General features: G+C 37.3%; 1 protein-coding gene across 3 annotated transcripts in view; it reads right to left on the bottom strand.

The window, feature by feature from the left end:
• The window catches only part of ANTXR2 (ANTXR cell adhesion molecule 2), a 153,149-nt gene that overhangs the window by 59,214 nt on the left and 73,158 nt on the right, over positions 1-20,777 (bottom strand). For 2 of the 3 annotated variants that reach the window (XM_049632104.1, XM_049632106.1), the window contains exons 12-14: positions 20,110-20,205; positions 4,244-4,288; positions 3,300-3,392 (exon numbers count right to left, since the gene is read on the bottom strand). In XM_049632104.1, the coding sequence (XP_049488061.1) occupies positions 3,300-3,392; positions 4,244-4,288; positions 20,110-20,205 (234 nt within the window). The remainder of the gene's footprint in view (positions 1-3,299; positions 3,393-4,243; positions 4,289-20,109; positions 20,206-20,777) is intronic. The other variant, XM_049632105.1, reaches the window with a different exon arrangement.

The raw sequence follows: 20,777 nt of genomic DNA on the forward strand, positions 1-20,777 counted from the left end.
TACCACAAACCTTCCGTTTCTAAAAAACAACACGGTATCTGTGAAGTACAATAAAGCAAAGTGCAATGAAACAAGGTATGCCAGCAAATATAAATACATTTAGTTGTATAAATTTTAATATTTTAGTTTAACCACTTTAAGATAGTCAAAAAAGGATTTAAAAAAACACACAAATAAATTGCCAAAGGGAACTTTAGCAGAATTAATATACCTGGCTTTTTTACTATGGAAAAAAAAAAAGTGCAAGCTTGATAGCTAAATCCTTCCAACTCTACTTGGCTTTCATAATAAACAATAAAATTCCATAATTGCCAGAGTATATTTGGATGACTAGGAGGTTGTATCATAAAGGAGCAATTTTAGAATTGAGAAAAGAAACAAAAACAGTTTCACGCTGAATTGGCAGAAACACACATTTGAAGTCATTAGGTATTGTGGATCAGTTGTGCTAACAGCTGTTATTAACATCAGCTCAGTTCCAGCGTTCTGCAAATTGCCATTACCGTAACGTTTAAATATTTAATTTAAAGGAAGGGTAAGAAAAAAAAATCTATGTAAAATCCCTATCCTGCCTTAAAATAACATTAGTTATGAAGATTTGTTCTGTAATTCAGATGTGCACATAACTTCTAGAATTCCATTTATTTTTCCTAGTTAGAGGTATTTTTTTAAGGAAAATACTTTCCAGGCTTAAATAGGCATGGTTTTAAAACAGATTAAATTTTCTATTTTCCCTAAGTTTAAATAAGATCAGGTTTGAGAAAGTTTCATGGTGCTTAATTCTTGATTCAATTTTTATTGTGTATTTTTATGTATTGTTTCCCTTTTTTAATGTTCACATTTCCTTTCTCATTTTTTCTCATTCCCATTTCCATCCCTATACCCTATTTACCCTATGTATGGAATACCCTATATACCTACATACCATATGGATGGAATACCCTATACAACGTAGCCAAAATTGTCCAAAGCTAAAATGCACCCCAATCATTAAAAGTGGGTCCTTTTCATAAGTTTTCTTAAACTGAAAAGGACAGGCAATATCATTTCACATATTAAGAGTTAATAACTCTTAGACTTGAAATGTGAGTTACTCAAGAACGTGCATGAGCCTTTGGCTTTCTTGATCACAAACCAATATTATTCCTTTTAACTCAGGACCCCTTCAGGAGCTCATGTGTATGCTTTTTTTTCCCCTTTAGAAAGAGATCTCAATCTTTGGTACACTGGAATATTGGACTCACAAAAATCTGGCATAATTCCTCGTTTTTTCAGCAAGAACATTATTCAGTTAAGGCTCACTTACTAGCATATCCGTATTTCACGGTCATGTGGTATTTTATATGTGTGGATTTCAAAATAGAATTAAATGTAGTATTTTGACTCTGAAGTAGTGCACGCTCATTATCAAATGAGTTAGGAAAAATAGGGAAATACATAGCACAAACTGAAAACCACTCCATCCAGAGAAATCTACTAACATTTTGTAGTATGTCTTGTCAAAACATTTTTCCCCTTGCTCACATTTTTTTACACACACATTTTGGAATGAGGTGAAATAAGCTAAAAATAAGTTGAGATAGACAATATTAGGATATCCAGGGGTAACTATTTTATCTCCAAGTTTATTTTTCATATACATTAGATGACATAGTCTATCCTTTCCCCACCCCTCCAAGCCTTGAATGACACAACAAAAGTAAGCAGAAGGAAATGTTCCTGGTTCTGTGACAGGCAACAAAAGCTAGCATAGCCACGTTCTTGTGGACTGTTTGATATTCTCAATCACTCACAAGAAAACACATACGCACTATCTCCTCCAAAAGACAAACTTAATGGCTTCCCGCATCTCCTTTTTCCATGGCTTATTAGCAATGACGTACCTGTCTCAGTGGATATTTCAGCAATAAAGTGGCATGCTTTTATGGAAAGTGTGCATTACTTTAACATCTAATGTGGTCAAGAAAGTGAGAATCACTATCAGATGGCTTGAGTAACCACTTCTTTGGAAGAATACTGAAATTTATTCTGAAAAGGGGAAACCCTCCTAGGGAATCTGAATTTTATAGAAAAGTATAAAAAGAGAAAACTGCAACCGTTGTGAGGTTGTTTACTAATTGGCTTACTGGTTTTTGTTGGCAGTGACACGACAAGGCAGATACGGTGGTAGGAGATACACAATAATTGCAGAGCACATAAAAACTCCTTCTTATCAAGAAGTAAAGTTAAAAGGTAACTAATAAGGAAGATATGCCAGGATCTGTGTTTCATAATAAAGTCAGCCTATCAATGACAAAATTCCTCCAACTGTTCCTTGAGGTGGGATGCTGGCCTGTCTACACTGTTGCTAAGGGCTCAGTGCTGGCAATAATGGCTTATTATTAATTAAGCTATCACCTTGAGAACTATTTCTGTGGTGGCAAGAAGACCACATTTCATTTTGAAGATATAATATTAAAGTTCAATTTGAGCCAGTCTAAAAGTTCAATACATTCTGTAAGTGATATTTAAAATTAACTATGATGGGGGTGCCTACGCGGTTCATTCGGTTAGGCATCAGGCTCTTGATTTCAGCTCAGGTCATGATCTCATGGGTTCTGAGTTCGAGCTTCCATGTCAGGCTCTGTGCTGACCATACAGAGCCTGTTTGGGATTCCCTCTCCCTCTCTCTCTCTCTCTCCATCTCTCTCTGCCCTTCCCCCACTCATGCTCATTTGCACTTGCTCATGGGTGCACCCTGTCTGTTTCTGTCTCTCAAAATAAATATGTAAACTTTAAAAAAATAAATTAAGTTAATTACAATTGTTCATAAGTGGTAACTAAAAGCTGTTTAAAAAAAAAAAGCCTAAATGTGCTTCCTTACATGTGATAAGGTCATACCCATACCACTGAATATTTTAACATTTTTATCTCTAAACAGTACATAACTATTGGGTCTTTTCAAAGAAAAGCATTGTTGCAACTTTAAGTGGCTGGCTTCTACAAAGTTGATGCTGTCTGCAGTAATTTTTTCCAAAATAGTGAGAAAAACCCTAACTTTGTTTTGCCCTTTAGAGTTCAAACATCTTATCAATGCGATGCTTTGACTAAATGAAGTCAGTTCTTCTTGAATGGTTTTGAAATGGCCAGGATGATCCCATAGAAAAAAAAAAATTATATCCAAAAAAGAGCCAGTGTTAAATAAAATTGGACGGTATTATTAAATTGTGAAAAGCACAGTTTCCATGGTTTAATAGTTCTAGAATTACATGTTCAGATTAGCAGCTTCTGGGTTTTTTTTCTTTTTTAAAGATACCAACCTCCATTCTTTTAATTCCTCCAACCCCTCGGCCACCGTAGTAGGAAGCGTCCACCGTGGGCCATTTCTTGGTGGGCAGAGGTTCTTCTTCTTCCTGGGTAGATACAAGTTTTTAAACACGGGTTTAATTAATTTCTTAAAATACTGTTTCATCAGAACTAACTCACATTTAAACGTTTCTTCCAAATAATGCCACTGACATGAAAGAAATGTGGTAACAATTATGTAGAGGGCATGAGGATGTACTTATGCTTACATGCATAAATTTCAAGTGGAATTCTACAGAATACAAGGACTTCTGCCCTTCCAATTTTAGGAATCTCCCTTATTTCACCAGATCACCAGAAGTTGCTCCCTAACTATGAGCATCATTTATTTTTCCAGTTCTATACATCACTTCATATTTAAAAAGACACTAACTTTAGAACAGCATTTCAATAATCATTTAAAATATCAACATACATGTTGAAGTTAAACTGCAAAATTTGTACTAAAAAGATAGGCAGTTGCAAAGTTTTGAAAATGCACTACACCACTACCTTCCATATTTCATGATACTAACTCAATTTTGGCTAACAAAGAATGGAATATAAAAGTAAGAATCATCTTGAAGAAAGGAATAGCATCTTTAAACCGTCAGCTTGGATCTTACAACTTTTTATGAGTAACATCCGGACTATTGATGTATTGACATAAAAAGAAAAGTAAGTTTCTATGCACTATTGATCCTCATGGCCAGGCTATATTTGTCATTTTTTGAAGGTTCTATTCCTCAAGCACATGAAAGAAGTCATAAGAAGATGAAAAATAACAATGAATTTTCATAAATTCAAAAGTCAATGACAGGTATCACAGTTGTCTAACAACAAAGTAAATGATCATATTTGGGGATAGTATCTGAATACAGAAAAAAATATCCACATCACTTATTAAGCACTGATTTACCACTTTCGGTGCAGGAGGTGGTGGTGGAGGAGGATCCTTGATAACCTGTCCAAAAAAAAAAAAAATCAAATGTAAAAACTTTGGTGGCATAGGAGACGGCAAAGATGTATATAAATAACTAGATTAAATAACATAACGTGGTAGTGCTAATGAAATATTGGTAGTGCCGTGTGATCCTTGCTTCTCCATGTATATGCCTCTCCCTTCGAATACAGGCTTGCCTGTAACTAGCTTCTGACTGACTAGCATGAAGTAGAAGTGCTACCACGTGACTTCTGCAGCTAGGTCAAAAGAAGCTTTTCCACTCCCCTCTTCCTTGGGACACGCACTCTGCAGGAAGCCTGCTGTTATGTCGGAAGTCTATCCTGAGACCATCAGACCAGGAGGAAGCCCAGGATAACCTTATGGAAAGGTTGGGTAATGAGAGAAGTGCCTGGCCAACCATCCCAGCTGAAGTGCCAAGCATGGCTCTCTCAGACCTGGAGGTCTGTTGAGCTTTCAGAAGACTCCAGTCCAGCTGCCACCAGACCGCAATCACATGAGAGAACCCCAGAGTAAGAATCTCCTAGCCTGAGCCAGTTTCCACAGAACTTGTCACTTGAAGACACTAGGTTGTGGAGTGGTTTGTTAAGCAGCACTAGATAAAAAGCACCTAACGATCTACAAAACTCCTTCATATGCATTCATTCCTTTTAGCTTTAGGCCATAGAATTATTAGTAGCTTCATTTTTCAGGTGAAAAACAAGAGCAAAAATTGTCAAATACCTTGCACAAAGTTTCACTGAATGGTTCTTCTAATGTCAAAATGCAACCACTTTTCACTAGATTACAGTATGCCCCTTCAAACAGAGCAGGAATTTACTAGCAACATCTTCCTTCTATGACTCATTGACTTTTCCATGAATTTAAAATGCACAAGTTAGCTTGCTTTGGAAGAGATGACGGGGAAATTAACATTTTCTCTTTCCGCACCCTTTAAGCTAGAAACAGGCATTCTTAACGAGGATGCCTTTTCTGTGAATCATTACTCAATATATTCTTTCATGACATTGTGTATGGCCGATTCTTTATGTGATAGAAATGAAGCCTAAGATCTAATCTAAAGGACCTTTACCAGTACTGGGGTAGCTAGACTTTCACACCATCGTGATAGAAAATTACTGACCAAGTGTCGATGGCTTCTGATAATTTAGACATACTTCCAAGTCTCTAGACAAAGAGGAAAAACTGTTTGAAAATATAACTGCTTCACCTTAATGTCAAATATTTCAATTATGTTTTAAATTTTTTAAGAAGTTTAAAATAATAATTTTGAAAATGAATATCATCAAAGAATTATATTACTATTTAGGTGTATTACTGTAGTCATGGGTATGTTTTAAAAGAATGTTCATCTTTCTAAAGATATATACTGAAAACTTTTCAGATTAAATGATATGATTCTGATATTTCACCAAAATAATTTGGGATGGGTAAGTGGAAGGGATTATAGATGAAATACAATTAGCCATAAATTGAGAACCAATTGAAGCTGAGTGAAAGAGACATGAGGGAATTCGTTATTTTAGACTTTCTCTTTCTATATGTTTGAGATTTTCCATAGTGAAAGGTTTTTAATATGCAATGCTATTGATAATGTTGAGAGAACCGACTCTTACTTTTCTTTATGAATAATATTTTCATTGTTCAAGTTTTAATTTGGATCTAAATTTCAGATAGATCCAGTCTCCACATAGATGTAACTAGACAGTCATTTGACAGTTTGACTGAATCTCTAACTTATTCAAAACTTTGAATGCTACCAACAATGCTGTTATTTCTATTTAGCCCTTTTGTTTAATTCAATTTTATTTTATCAGCAATATAAAATTTTGGTTCTCTTTAGTAATTTTGAAGGATAAAAAGTTGTGAATTTTTACAGTTAGCCCAGAAATAAATGCCAGTGGAGGATAAGATTTAAAACAAAGTGAAGGTTATCAAGCTACAGGTGCATTTATAGAAAGAAAGTGCCACATATCATTATCCAAACTGCATGTCCAAACGCAACCAGTAAAAACTGTATCTATTAACATTTCACACTCGAAAATCCAACTCTTCTTCCATGTTTCTTTCAAGTAAATTACTTTTTCCAGTTGCAGCCTCAAAATTTTTGCATAATCAATAGTTTCTTCTTCATTTCTATATGACTTCACCAAATCATTTACCATGTCCAACAGATTTTTTGAAATATTTCTCTCTCTCTCTCTGTGTCCCTCACCTTCCCACCCAAGACTTTCCCCAATTTCCCAATGCAGGTAAGATTCCCCTCATATGCATAAATGCCTATTTGGAAATTCATGTCTGCTTTGTTCCTTAGTGCATTCCCAGTACTTAGTAAATTGGCACAAAATAGGTTTTCTATTTTGTAAGAAAGGAAGGAAGGAATAAAGGGAAGTTAGGAGGAGAGGAAAAGGATGGAGATGGGAAAGGAAGAAAAAAAAGAAGGAGAAGGGAGGAAGGGACAAAGAGAGAGAAAAGAAGGAAGGAGAGGAAGAACAAGGGAAGAAGGAAGGATTCTTTGCATTCTATTCCCACTATTTCCACCTAAAATCATAAACTCATAATTCTCTGGACCTTAAAAATATCTAGTACATTTTTCAACTTCTCCAATGCACATTCAACCAAAACTTCAAGATTCTGACAACCTCTCACCAAGTTGTAGTCCAACTATGTTTGAATTCCTGTAATAAAGAGAAATTCACTACCTCACAAAGCAATTCATTCCACTGGCAAATAATTTGCATCATTTGAAAGTTTCCCCCCCCCCCCCAAAGAAGCCAAAGCGTCTCTCTCTCTGTAGTTTCCACTCTTTAGTCCAGATCCTAGGATGTGGACACACACACATGGATGGACACACACACACACACACACACACACACACACACACACACAACTAATCTTTCTTCCAGAAGAGGGCAGTTCCTATTTTTGAATACTAGGATAATAACCATATATCTACTGAGCCTACTCATCTGGAAGCTAAACATCACAACAATTTTTCATGCAACGGTTCTGAGTTATTCAGTCATCTTGGTCCATTTCTTTAGTACATATTCTTTTGATCAATACCTCCAAGCGGTACTTTCCAGAACTGATAATAGCATTTTAAGTGTAACCAAGCCATTATAAGTAAATATATGGTACTCACATAAAACAGATGCACCCTCACCAGTTTTTATTTCAATTCTACGCATTTTAACTAATGACACACTGATAACATTGATTGGTAGTCAATAATTGCCATAGCTTTTTTGGCATCAATGTCCACATGCTCTACTTACTTAAACTAGACATTTATCTTGTTTTTCTATCTCTGACCCATCCATCATTCTAACTTGTGTAACTAGGTATATTTTTCTAACAGTAGCCTAAGTGTTTCTCTGGTCAAAATGGATCAATGGTTCCAATGACCACAATTGAAATCATTGAATTAGTGAATTGTACTGGATGATCCTTACAAATGATGCTTCTACTCTTAGCTTTGCAAATTACCTTAAAGTACTCCCTAGAGTTCTTTCACTAGAAAAAGACCAAGGTACATATTTCATTCCACTAAGTGTGAGTACATTGTATCTGAACTCCTTTTCATTTCCTCATAAAGATTTCATATTTGCTCTGCTTATTACCTATACATCTTGTACTTTTATACATATTTCTGAGGACATAAACAGTATCCCCAAACTGGTTCTATATTATATCCTCCTGGAAATTACTGAAAAATCTTCCTCCATGACTCATCCTTTTTTACATCATACTTGTCATATTCATTATCCTGCATAGCATCTAGTTTTAGTGTTTATACGGGCAAATTGAGTTTTAATATAAATTCTTCATATGACCACTGCCAACAGACTCACAACAGGTTAACAAGAGGCATCTTTGCATTTTTTTATAAGCCACAACCTGGAAAACCAAAGCTTCTTTTCAGTACAGGACATATATGTGAACGAGCAATTCTATTCTCATGGTTCAAATGCATCAGTATGATGCAGTTATGCCCTCACATCCTATCTACAAACATCCCTATGTGCATCGCTACTCCAGAAAAAGTGAAGGTTATTTTGCTTGCCCCAAATAAAATGCCCATTTCCATGTTAAGTCCCATCCAACCTTCACAGAACCATTCCCCCAACTTTCTACTGCTTTATCTAAAATGTTAAAACTTCTAAAAATAAATGTTGCTGCACAGTTGAATCATTCATGCTTCATTAGCTTGGACTTATATGTTTATTTGGGAATTTTTCAATTACCCCATAAGAGTGTCGACTTCTTAAGGGCAATAATCATTTCTCCTTCTTTACAAGTATCACCAGTTCCTCAGAAAGTGCTCTGAGAATAGCGATACTAAAAATATGATTGTAAGTAACCTGAAGGAGCTAGCTGAGAATGTTCACAAAGGCTTGTAGCCAACCTCTACATTTAAAGAAAAATACTGAGAAAAAATATATAAATATATAAATGATAAGCAAATAGACACAGGTTCCCATGAAACTAAAACACTGCTAGTTTCAAAAAAAATGAAGCATCAAATTTCTCTTTCAACCAATAAAATCAGAGAACTAATTAACTAAATGGCAGGTGGGAAGACGTTAGACCATCCTAACTTTCTTCATCTGGGAAATAAATTTGATTAATTGTAGGTAATTTCCAACATGAAAATTCTGACAGAACACAAAAAATACGTATCACATTTTTTCCAGCAGGTCTTTGCTTCTAGGCCTTTCCATAATTAAGTAGGCCATATATCAACATGCATTTGTATCCACCTGGTTCCAGAAAAGAACATAAGGGTTTGTTTTTCCAATAATGTGTAATCTTACTTATGACTAAATGTATGACTTATAAATTTCAATTGATTCTGAAATTCTAACAAGTATATTTTCTACATTGTTAACAATGGAAATACACCCCTTAAAACTCTGTCTACATCAAATTTTGATCTAGTAAATTAAGGGACACAACCACCACCACAACGAATAGCACCTTCAGAAACTGAACCAGAGCTAAGGCTCATCTCTGTGCTGTTATGACTATTAACAGCAACCACCCTTTACTGGTGCTACAATATGCCACATACTCTATATTTCTCTTATTGTCATAGTAGCCCTGTGCAGTTACCATACTTATCCACATTTTAAATATAAGGAGAGGGAGATGCTAATTTCAATAACTTGTCTAGCGATGCACAAAGAGAAAACAGAATTAGGACTCAAATCCAGGACCCAGGTCCATCTATCTCCAAACTCTGAGTTCAACTTCCTCTGCCACATGGCATCCATTTAAAATAAGGTTTGGAATGGGGCACCTGGGTGGCTCAGTCGGATGAGGTTCCAGCTTCGGGTCAGGTCATGATCCCACGGTGGTTTGAGCCCTGCATCGGGCTCTGTGCTGACAGCTCAGAGCCTGGAGCCTGCTTCAGATTCTGTGTCTCCCTCTCTCTCTCCCCTCTGCCCCTCCTCTGCTCACACTCTGTCTCTCAAAAATTAAAAAAATGTTAAAAAATTTTTTTTAAAAATAAAATAAGGTTTGGACTGCAAAGGGGAAGGGTGAAAAGAAAAAAGACCTAAGATGTGTTGAGTATCTGTTAATTGCTAGAATGCATGAATGGATGGATAGATGGATGGATGGGTGGATGAATAAGAAGGTAGGTAGGCAGGTAGGTAGGGGGAGAGAGAGAGAGAGAGATAGAGTTTAATTTAAACCTTATAGTAACTATGAAAGATAGAGGTTATCATTCCCACTTTATAGAGACATAACTTGTTAATTAATATGCCCAACATCACTGACCTAGAAATGTTGGAACAAGAAATAAAACGGCTTTTATGTGATGTTTCAAAATGTTCCCTCCCTCCACTCTATTACAGGCTCTCATAAGTAACCATAGATGGTGAAAATAATCTGAAGCCATTTGGTTCAAAAGCCAAAATGGCAAAAATCTGTGTCCAACTGATATCCCTACATTTCAGTAACACTAGTGCAGGAGAAAAGGAAACCTTACTGTCAATGTAAATACATTAAAAATAACAGTCATGAGAATCCCATTCTTGTACTAAATAGTGCAAGAACACATCCATTTCAGAAAAGGATGTATTCATATGCACCATATTTTATGAGAATTTGCAGATTTTAAAAGGCATAATATTGCCTAGTTGCCAGGATTTTTTCCACTTAGCATCCTTTAGTTCTGTATTGAAGATTCTGGAAAACACTTTCACCACTTTATGAACCATATGTAGAGTTTGATTCTCCTCCAATTTTTTTTTTTTCATTTGTTATTATCATCATCAGGGAGGATTACATCTCATCTACTTAGCTGCTAGAATGAAGATTTCAGTTTGGAGGAGAGCCGATTTCTTAAAAAAAAAAAAAAAGTTAGCTGCTTCAGGCAACAGTCCTTTTGATCCGCTCATTAACACTTTTCAAATGTTCGAGTGATGTGGGCATTCTTTGCGCTAGAAAATGTCAGCACTGGAGCCTGCAGCCAGCTTGATGCAATCATATGTTCCAATATTCAGAAAAGAGTGAAAAGAACTGTCAACAGTGAACTGCCTTGGATTAAAAAAGAATAAGATACTGTACAACGCCTGTAGATCAAGTCGTGTTTCAGGACTGATTCTTGCCAGTGACAAAAACAAATGCCCAATTTATCAGCAATGTCATCTAAGCGACTAAGAGCCCACAAACAATAGAGAAGTCACTCTCAGTGTTTAGAAAAGTTTGTTTGAAATATATGGGGTCTTCCTTTCATTCTCCTTTTCTTTTTGATAAGATCAGAGAGCAAGTGTGGTGCCTTTCCTCTGAAGCGCATAAACACAAAGTTCTCTTACATTCGTATTTGGGACTTTTTTTCCCCTGAATCTCACCAAGTTAGATCCTTTCATCATCCAGATCAAAATACGGTCTGATTTATCTCATCCTCCCTTTCCTCTTCTCCTTGACACACTCATCAATGATCAAAGATTCCTACTCTGAACAAATAAAGAGCTGGTGGGAGGTCTGGACAATAAATATAACTTAAAGTGCCAAATGGGGATTGGGAAGAATAGTGTGAGAGTGTATTTTGCCAAGAGTTAAGTAAAGGTGCTGCTGTCAAAGCAAATAAACTAATACCAGGGAGAGTTTGATACCCTGTTTTCGCAAATGATGTTCTGTTGGAAAACATCACCATGGAAGCTGTAAGTACTAACATCACACTCTATTTCGAGGAGGCAACCAAACATAAATCATTTTAATTAATGGTGCAAGGAAGGCATATTAAAATTCAAATTACTTCTATTTTATTGTGCATTCCCCCCCAAAAAATCAGGCTATTCTCAAAGTAACTCAATAAAGGCACCAAAAGCCCTCCTCAACAATAAAAGACAAGTGCAATATAGAAGCATTATTACTATTTAGAAAGAACAGCACAGCTGTTGCTGGCTAAGAAAATGATTCCATGGAGCTGCAGTCAGATATATCCTCATCATGAAAGCTCAACTTACTTATAAGCAAATTGGGCTTTAAAAAGATAACTTTTTAAAATGGTTTTTTAAATTAAGATTTATGAGATCTTTATGTAAAGTCTTAAATGCTCCAAGGAAAAATGAGCTTGCAATTTTCCCTTGAGGATGAAGAACTTTGGCCAAGGACACTAGAGCAAAGTGAACATTTATCATTTCCAGCATATTCAGATATTTATTTGCAGCTGCAGAACACCCTCTAATTGACAACACTCCAGAAAGCCTTTGTTTGCCACCTCATTAGCCTTACATCTGTAATTCTGCAGAGTGTCTGGATATTCCAATGATACAACTATAGGACTGTCATTTCTGCCATCCTGGCAGTAAAACAAATCTGTCATAAACTCAACAGAACTTCTAAGCTAAACAATGATGAAAACACCCATATTTTCTGATATTCCACTCATGACTCAGTACATGATAAGTTTTTTTAACCTCTCCTGCCCTCATTTTTAATTTAAGGATTAAGGAAGGATGCAGCTGATGTCTTTGCTAAAGAAAAGCAGCTCTAAAGGATGGATGTGAGGATCCTCAATGAGCAGGATACAGACTCTTAAACAGATGGTAAGAAATAACTTCACACAAAATGAGAACTTTTCCCCTTACGGAATAGTTTGCAAACCCAACACACTCTATAATTCACTAATGATAGTGCCTAAAAATTTCAGCTTTGCATGAAGACTCTTTTTACTATGATTATTATTAGGTAGTTTTCCAACTATGATTGTTTCAGATTTCTATTTGTCATGGAAAGCTCTGGCACACAGAGGACACTATTCTGCAACATTTTAATTAATTTTTTTTTTTTATTATTTGTTTTTTGAGAGACAGAGAGAGAGCACAAGACAGGGAGGGGCAGAGAGAGAGGGAGACACAGAACTCAAAGCAGGCTCCAGGCTTGGAGCTGTCAGCACAGAGCTGGGTTCAGGGCTCGAACCCACAAACCATGAGATCATGACCGGAGCTGATGTCTGATGCTCAACCAACTGAGCCACCCAGGCACCCCTATTTTAATTTTTTTAAATATTTTTTAACGTTTATTCATTTTTGAGAGACAGAGGGAGATAGAGCATGAGTGGGGGAGGGGCAAAAGAGGGAGACACAGAATCAGAAGCAGGCTCCAGGCTCTGAGCTGTCAGCACAGAGCCTGACACTGGGCTCAAACTCACAAACCATGAGATCATGACCTGAGCCTAAGTCAGTCGCTTAACTGACTGAGCCACCCAGGTACCCCTATTCTGCAACATTTTAAATGATCTCTCTCTCTCTCTCTCTCTCTCTCTCTCTCTCTCTCCCTCTTTCTCTCTCTTATCCTTGAAAACACTCATTCAACAGAACTGAAAGATTTAAAATTTGTAAGTAGTCTCATTATTTTTTATGTTTATTTATTTATTTTTTGAGAGAGAGAGCAAGCCAGAGAAGGGCAGAGATGGAGGGAGAGAGAAATCACAAGCAGGCTCCATGCTGTCAGCACAGAGCCCGATGCAGGGTTCCAATTCAGGAACTGTGATATCATGGCCTGAGCTGAAACCAAGAGTTCAATGCTTAACTGACTGAGCCACCTAGGTGCCCAGTAAGTAGTCTGTGAGTGGACAGATTTTTTATTGCACAGGTTTTTCCTTAACATTTTTTATTCTATGCCCTTTTTTGGCAATCTGGTGAACCGATGGATCTCTTCCCAGAATAATTAAGTGACATTAAAATAAAAAAAGGTTTAAGGAATCCAATTATATTGAAATATAATTATCAATTCTGTAAACACACACACACAAATTTTTGATATAGAAATATATGCTACTTTATTAATTCATTAAATAATGAGAACTGAGAACTATCCTAATTTTGAAGTTGTGTTACTTATAAAAGATATTTCAAAAATATCTGAAGAATTGTATGTGATATAGGATACCTGTAATTACTATTGGTGACAATACTTTTGTGAATAGCAGCCTACATTTATAAATGAAGGAAATGATAAATTACAGTTGGAAGTAAAAAGAAAGAGTTTTTTTCCCACCCAAGTTCACAATCCTCAGGTTTGAAACCCCTGTGGGGTATATATAGAAGCAACTAAAGTTAAATTGCTTCTACTTCAGAGTTTTATTATAATAAAAAATTCTTGGGGAGCCTGGGTGGCTCATTCAGTTAAGCATTTGACTTCAGCTCAGGTCATGATCTCGTGGTTTGTGAGTTCAAGCCCTGTGTTGTGTTCTGTGCTGACAGCTCAGAGCCTGGAGCCTGCTTAGGATTCTGTGTTTCCCTCTCTCTCCGCCCCTACCCTTCTCACACTCTCTCTCTCGCTCTCTCTCTCTCGCTCTCAAAAATACATTTTAAAAATTAAAAAAAAATTAAAAATAATAAAAAATTTTATGTACTTGTATCTTACTTCTTGTTGTATAGAAATGGCAAAGGCCACCTTTCCTATTGTATATACATCATAAAGAATACCTTTTAAATAAAATCAGTGAAAATCATACAAAGAACTAAGAGTATACCATAAATCCTCTCATGCAAAATGCTTCTCCATAGTTGACAGAATTTTGATTAAAACTGGCAACAGATTACCCTATTTTGAAGTCGTCTTCCAGATAAAGAGATGTCAAGTGTTTTAATTTTAAGAATTGAAATAGTTCAAAGAAGATAATGTGTAACACGCCTATGATTAAAATACACACAATACTTGACTTCATGAAATTAGTATACTATCAAGTGAGAGAAATGTTCAACAAATGATCACATAAATAATCATTTAATCTTAATTTCATTTAAGTATCACCAAAAATGTACCATTGGGTAACTTTTTGAGGATTTTGGTTAAAATTTTGAATTTATTTTTAATGTTTATTTATTTTTGAGAGAGAGAAAGAGACAGAGTGTGAGTGGGGGAGGAGCAGAAAGAGAGAGAGGGAGACACAGAATCTGAAACAGGCTCCAGGCTCCGAGCTGTCAGCATAGAGCCTGACACGGGGCTAGAACCTGAGACCAGAGAGATCATGACCTAGGCCAAAGTGGGATGCCCAACCGACTGAGCCACCCAGGCACCCGTTGCTTAAAATTTTAATATAAAATATTCTAGAGGGGATAGTTATGATTTTGATGTGTTTCTTGTTCCTCATGCTAATTTGGTACAGCTAATGAAGTATATGTCATAGTTTCAGAGACATATTTAGTTAAATGTTTGAATTCTTTGCTTTTCCTTGCAGAGTAAAATGGTCACTTTCTAGCTTTCAAGGAATTCAGTGGTTCAGTTTCTGAATATGAATAGGATGATACTGGCCTCTTCTAGCAAATAACAAGCACCCCGAGGGAACTGTCCATGGATCTCTGTTGTCAAATGGTTCTAATGACATATATGCCTTGAATACCTCTGAAAATTAGAAACCTGTTTCTTCCCAAAAATTCCTTGTCACTCTGAAACAGTAAGTAACTTCTACTCAGTATATAAAACATTATGCACATTTATTTTATGGTTACTCAGAACAAAACAGAAACATAATTCTAATTTTTAAAAATGCATATTGATTTCTGAATAGCCTTGGAACCACTGCTAACATTTTAAAGAATATTTCATTGTCTTCCAGTTTACAACCTCTTGTACTCCATGAACAGTTTTTGTAACGAGCTGCTCCGAAGACGTGTTACTTAAGAATTGCCAAAATCAATAGCCCTGGGCAGTCATTCCCAACCCTGGGGAATATCAGAATCATTTAAGAACTGTATTAGTTTCTTAACATGGCTGCAACAAGTTACCACAATTGCAATGGCTTAAGACCAGAGAAAATTTATTTTCTTACAGTTCTGCAAGTCAGGAGTCTGAACTGAGTCTTATCAGGCTAAAATCAGGTATTAGTAGAGCTGGTTCCTTCTACAGGCTCCAGGACTGTTATCTGTTGCTTGCCTCCCAGAGCTCCTGGTGACGGTCAGCATTCCCTGACCAGTGTTGCATCTCTAGTCTCTGCTTCCATGGTCACACTGCCATTTCCCCTTGAGTAGGCTAATCTCCCTCTGTCTCCCTCTTACAAGAACACTTGTGACTGCATTTAGAGCCCACCAGTAGGTCCTCCTGGACAACCTCCCTAGCTCAAGATCCTTAATCTAATCACATTTCAAAGTCTCTTTTGCCATATAAGATAACATTCACAATTTCCAGGAATTAAGACCTGCATATCTTTAGAGACCATTATTCAGCAAACCCCACAGGCTTCTCCAAATGGCACTGAATCCTAGAGAAACTGCCCTGTCTTTCCCTTCAGGGAGAATCATCACCATGGGAAATCTTACCACTACTGCTCTGAGACCTTCTGGTTATTTGGGGCAGGAAAAAAAAAATGAGAACCACTGTCTGAAGTATAAGGAACACCGTCATTTTTGAGTTATTGATCAGGTAAATGTGAAATTTTGAAATTTTAATCTCTGAACAATGAACAAATCACTTCATAAGATATTTACATAAAATATGAAATGATTGAATGAGAATGTGTGACAAATATTATGGACTCTGTTCAGAGCTTTATATCAAGGCTTTCTATCTTTATAAGAGCTCCTGAGCATGTGATCCCCAAGGAAGTGGATCATGGACATAATCTAAATGTGCCTGAGAACAGACATTTTTAAGCTCTTTAGTCATGTTTCAGCTGAAAGATTAATTTTTTAAATGTTTATTTATTTTTGAGAGAGAAAGGTGGAGAAAGAGAGACAGAGTGTGAGCAGGGAAGGTACAGAGAGGGAGACACAGAATCTGAAGCAGGCACCAGGATCTGAACTATCAGCACACAGCCCAACATGGGGCTCAAACCCACAAAGCGAATTCATGACCTGAGCTGAAGTCAGACACTTAACCGACTGAGATACCCAGGCACCCCAGAAACATTAAATTTAAATGTTTCCCACTAGTACTTCATTTTTTTTTATGTTTATTTATGTTTGAGAGACAGAGAGAGAGAGAGAGAAAGAGAGAAGGCATGCAAGAGTGGGTGGAGTGGGGGCAGGGATAGAGGGGACAGAGGATCCGAAGCTGTCTCTGTGCTGACAGCAGACAGCCTGATTCAGGGTTCAAACTCACAAACCGTGAGATCATGACTTGAGCAGAAGTCGGATGCTCAACCAACTGAGCCACCCAGGTGCCCCTGCCACTAGTACTTTGAAAGCACTCAAACAAAACAAAATTTGTACAACACCAAGCTGAAATAAATGCATCTCATTTCACATTAGAAAGTCATATTACTGGTAACAGTAGATAGTCAAAGTTAAATTGATCCTTAATAATTTAACTGCTAAGAATTATTTAGCTAACTACATTCTAAGTCCAGCATTGCACAAACATATTCTCTAAAAGGAACAAAGTAAAACAAATATCCTGCAATTGCACCACAACACCCTTTGACACTCTCAAGATTGTTTCACAAGGCTAAAGCCCCTGTGCCCCTTTCGTCACATCACCTCTTCATTTTTCCCTAGCTCACTTAGCTTCTACCTTAACTCCTATCTTCACTTTGTTAGCATTCCTTTGCTTTGGCCATATCCAAGGTGCATCATCTGTCACTGGCTTTCCATTTCAAATTGTTGATGGAAACTCAGCTGGATACAGACTTAATCCTCACCAGGACCAGACCTGAGTAGACACTGCTGTAAAGCAAGCAAAGCTTCTTTCAGGGGATTATACTGAACAAATCTCTCCAGTGGCTTCTCATCATCCCTGGGGTGAGCTCAAACTTCCTAAAAGACAGAGGAAGCCTCCCTAAATGAGATTCCTACCTAAATCCCAAACCATCTTTCACACTTCCCTTTCACTGGCACACTAGGTAAGCCTCAGCCTAGTGCTCCCCAAAGCATGCCAGAATAACTCAGTATAATTCCACACACACACTTCATCCGAAATCTCTCTCAACTGCAAACATCTTATTCATTATTCAAAACTCAGTGTGGGGTCATCAGCCCAGTCAGGTTTCTCTGAAACAATCCCGTGACTCTGGTAAAGCCCTCCTCCTTATGTTCTTAGTGTGCTTTACAAATGTTGCTATTGGGACACTCATGCCCCTCCATTGAAACTTTGCCCACATTTTTGGAGCATCTAACAATGCTCCAAAGAAGCCCATTTTAGTTTTCGCATGTCTTTTTATTTTTTTTTTTTAAATTTTTTTTTCAACGTTTTTTATTTATTTTTGGGACAGAGAGAGACAGAGCATGAACGGGGGAGGGGCAGAGAGAGAGGGAGACACAGAATCGGAAACAGGCTCCAGGCTCCGAGCCATCAGCCCAGAGCCTGACGCGGGGCTCGAACTCACGGACCGCGAGATCGTGACCTGGCTGAAGTCAGACGCTTAACCAACTGCGCCACCCAGGCACCCCATCGCATGTCTTTTTAAAAAATCATATACTTTGACACTTTTGAGCCCTCTGATCAATAATAAATGAAACTGCAAAGTAAGGAAGGAAAGGACATCCACCACGGCCAAATTTAAATTAAAAAACCAAGGAGCACAAATCATATTAGGGCACCTTTCTGCTTTCAATTTGACTCAAGAATGTTAGCCACCCAAAAATACCATATCTAGGATGATCGAGATTACAACAGGAAACTGTCTGAGCATAAACTGCTATGGCAGGAAACTGATTAGTTCAGCAAAGAGACAGGATGCTTCTTGTCTCTACCATTGTCTGAGTTAATTCTATACCTCTTATATGGGCCAACTGCTCTGCGATAAAGGATTGTAAAGTTGACTTATGAAAATGGACTCAAGTACAATTAATAATAAATGCAGGAGTGATGCAAAGTAGTGCCTGAAGTTATAAGGAACTTGGAATTAGTCAGCAAAGGTGAGGGAGAAAAAAGGCAGTCTAGTAATATTAGGTACAACACCACAGTGATCTACAGAATATAAAGTTCTACATAATATGCTGATAATAAAAAGAATACTATCAAACTAAGTAGGAGGTATGCTTTGAATGAGTGCTTCTTCAGGATAATCTTTTCTATGAAACTTGAACAATCCAAATTGGGTTGCGTGAAATGTGCTGAACTTAAAAATTTTTTTAATGTTTATTTATTTTTGAGAGACAGAGTGTGAGCTGGGGAGGGGCAGAGAGAGAGAGAGAAAGACACAGAATCTGAAGAGGCTCCAGGCTCTGAGCTGTCAGCACAGAGCCCGACACAGGGCTTGAACTCACAAGCCGTGAGATCATGACCTGAGCCAAAGTCGGATGCTTAACTGACTGAGCCACCCAGGTGCCCCATAAATGTGCTGAACTTTATTACTCAACATTCCATCCTGTGGTAGGCAGAATAATGGTCCCCCCAAAGCTGTCCCTGGAACTATGAATAATTTTCATTACATAGCAAAAGGGACTTGGCAGATATAATAAAGTTAAGGATGCTGAGAGGTTAGATTATCGTGGATTATCCAGCTGGGTCCAATTTCTTCACATGGTTTCCTAACATTGGAGGTCCTTTCTCAGCTGGCTGAGACCCGAGGGAGATGCAACTACAGAAGAATAGTCAGAGAGATGCAATGTTGCTGGCTTTGAAGATGGAGGAAGGGGTCCACGAAACAAGGGACGTGTGTGGTCTCTAGAAGCCAGAAAAGGCAAGGGAACAGATTCTCCTCCAGAGCATTAAGACAAGAATGTAACTCTGCCATTCCCTTTTAGCCCCGTTTAGTCCAGTGAGACCCATCTTGGATATGTGATTAAATCACTGTTAGATAATAAGTTTGTGTTGTTTTAAGCCACGGAATGCAGAGCAATTTGTTCAAGTTGCGATAGAAAACAAATATAAACCTGTATTCTTTCAAAGGTGTTACTCAAACAGGAAAAATAACTCAAATAAACCATTGTAACTTCAAAACTGCCTGTGCAACCCTAACATCTGCACACAATTTATTTCTAAAATGTTTTTTTGAGAGGCAAACAGAGATGGTCCTGAAATAGATTCTCCAAAGAGGTAATGAAAGATTCAATAAGCAACTGACAAGAAAACATGACAGATTAGCAACTTCTCCCCAGGAACCCAACAGAAAGTATCATTCAACTTACTGGAAATTCTTTTGTACTGGAGTAGAAAGCCCTTTATCCCTACTACCTCTTCCCCCACCCTCTCACCTTCTCCCTCCAAGCTTCATTTTGAAATGTTTTTTAGATGAAGTTTTATAAGAAACATTTACTGGCATGCATGTTTTCTAGAACTTATTATAGTAAAAAAAGCTCCTAAAATTCAATTTGCTAACTGAAACTTTGCTGTTGTTGACCAAGTGGCATTGATTCACAGTCCAGGCCTTACTTGACATCTCACTGCTTTACAAACAAGTAGAGTTAAAAATCCTCCTTACTCACCACTTTGCAGCACAGGGGCCAAAACCACCACATCAAACCAATGCCCAGTAGTAGCAGTAACACCAAAATAGCAATGATGGCTGCAATCCCATTAGACTAGAAGAGGCAGAAGACAAAAACAAAGTGGTCAGTAAAGCGCAGAGTTAAATCCCAAATACATGTTTTTGTTTTTGTTTTTTAAGGAAACACCAGAAAACGATGCGAAAAGCGTAATGATGTCAAATCAGAGTTCTATTATATTCCTTTAAATTCGGTAAATTCCTTTATAGTCTATTTCATATATGTTAAAACAGTCAATAATAAATACGAAACCTTCCAAAGTGCTATAGACACTTTTAAATGATGGCTTAAAGAATGTAGGAAAAATCACTATCTGGGGTTATATGAATGGGCAGTCTGGGTCTCTATAGTCTCTGAGAATGGAATATTTTGATTGCAAGCATGATTACTTCTAGGCAGAATGTATGCAGCATTTTCCCAGACTTTTTGATGATAGAAAGCTACTTGCATTATGTATTTAAATGCCAGGGCAAGAGGAATATCAAAAATCACCAAGCAAATGAGAAACCAACAACAATGGTTCTTGTTGGCAAACGGTTCATACGCATCAGTGCAAGAAAGCAACCTCTGCACTCACATATCAGAAGATTTCTCACCACAGCTCAAGC

Source organism: Panthera uncia, chromosome B1 (genome assembly GCF_023721935.1).
Source record: "Panthera uncia isolate 11264 chromosome B1, Puncia_PCG_1.0, whole genome shotgun sequence".
NCBI classification, from domain to species: Eukaryota; Metazoa; Chordata; class Mammalia; order Carnivora; family Felidae; genus Panthera; species Panthera uncia.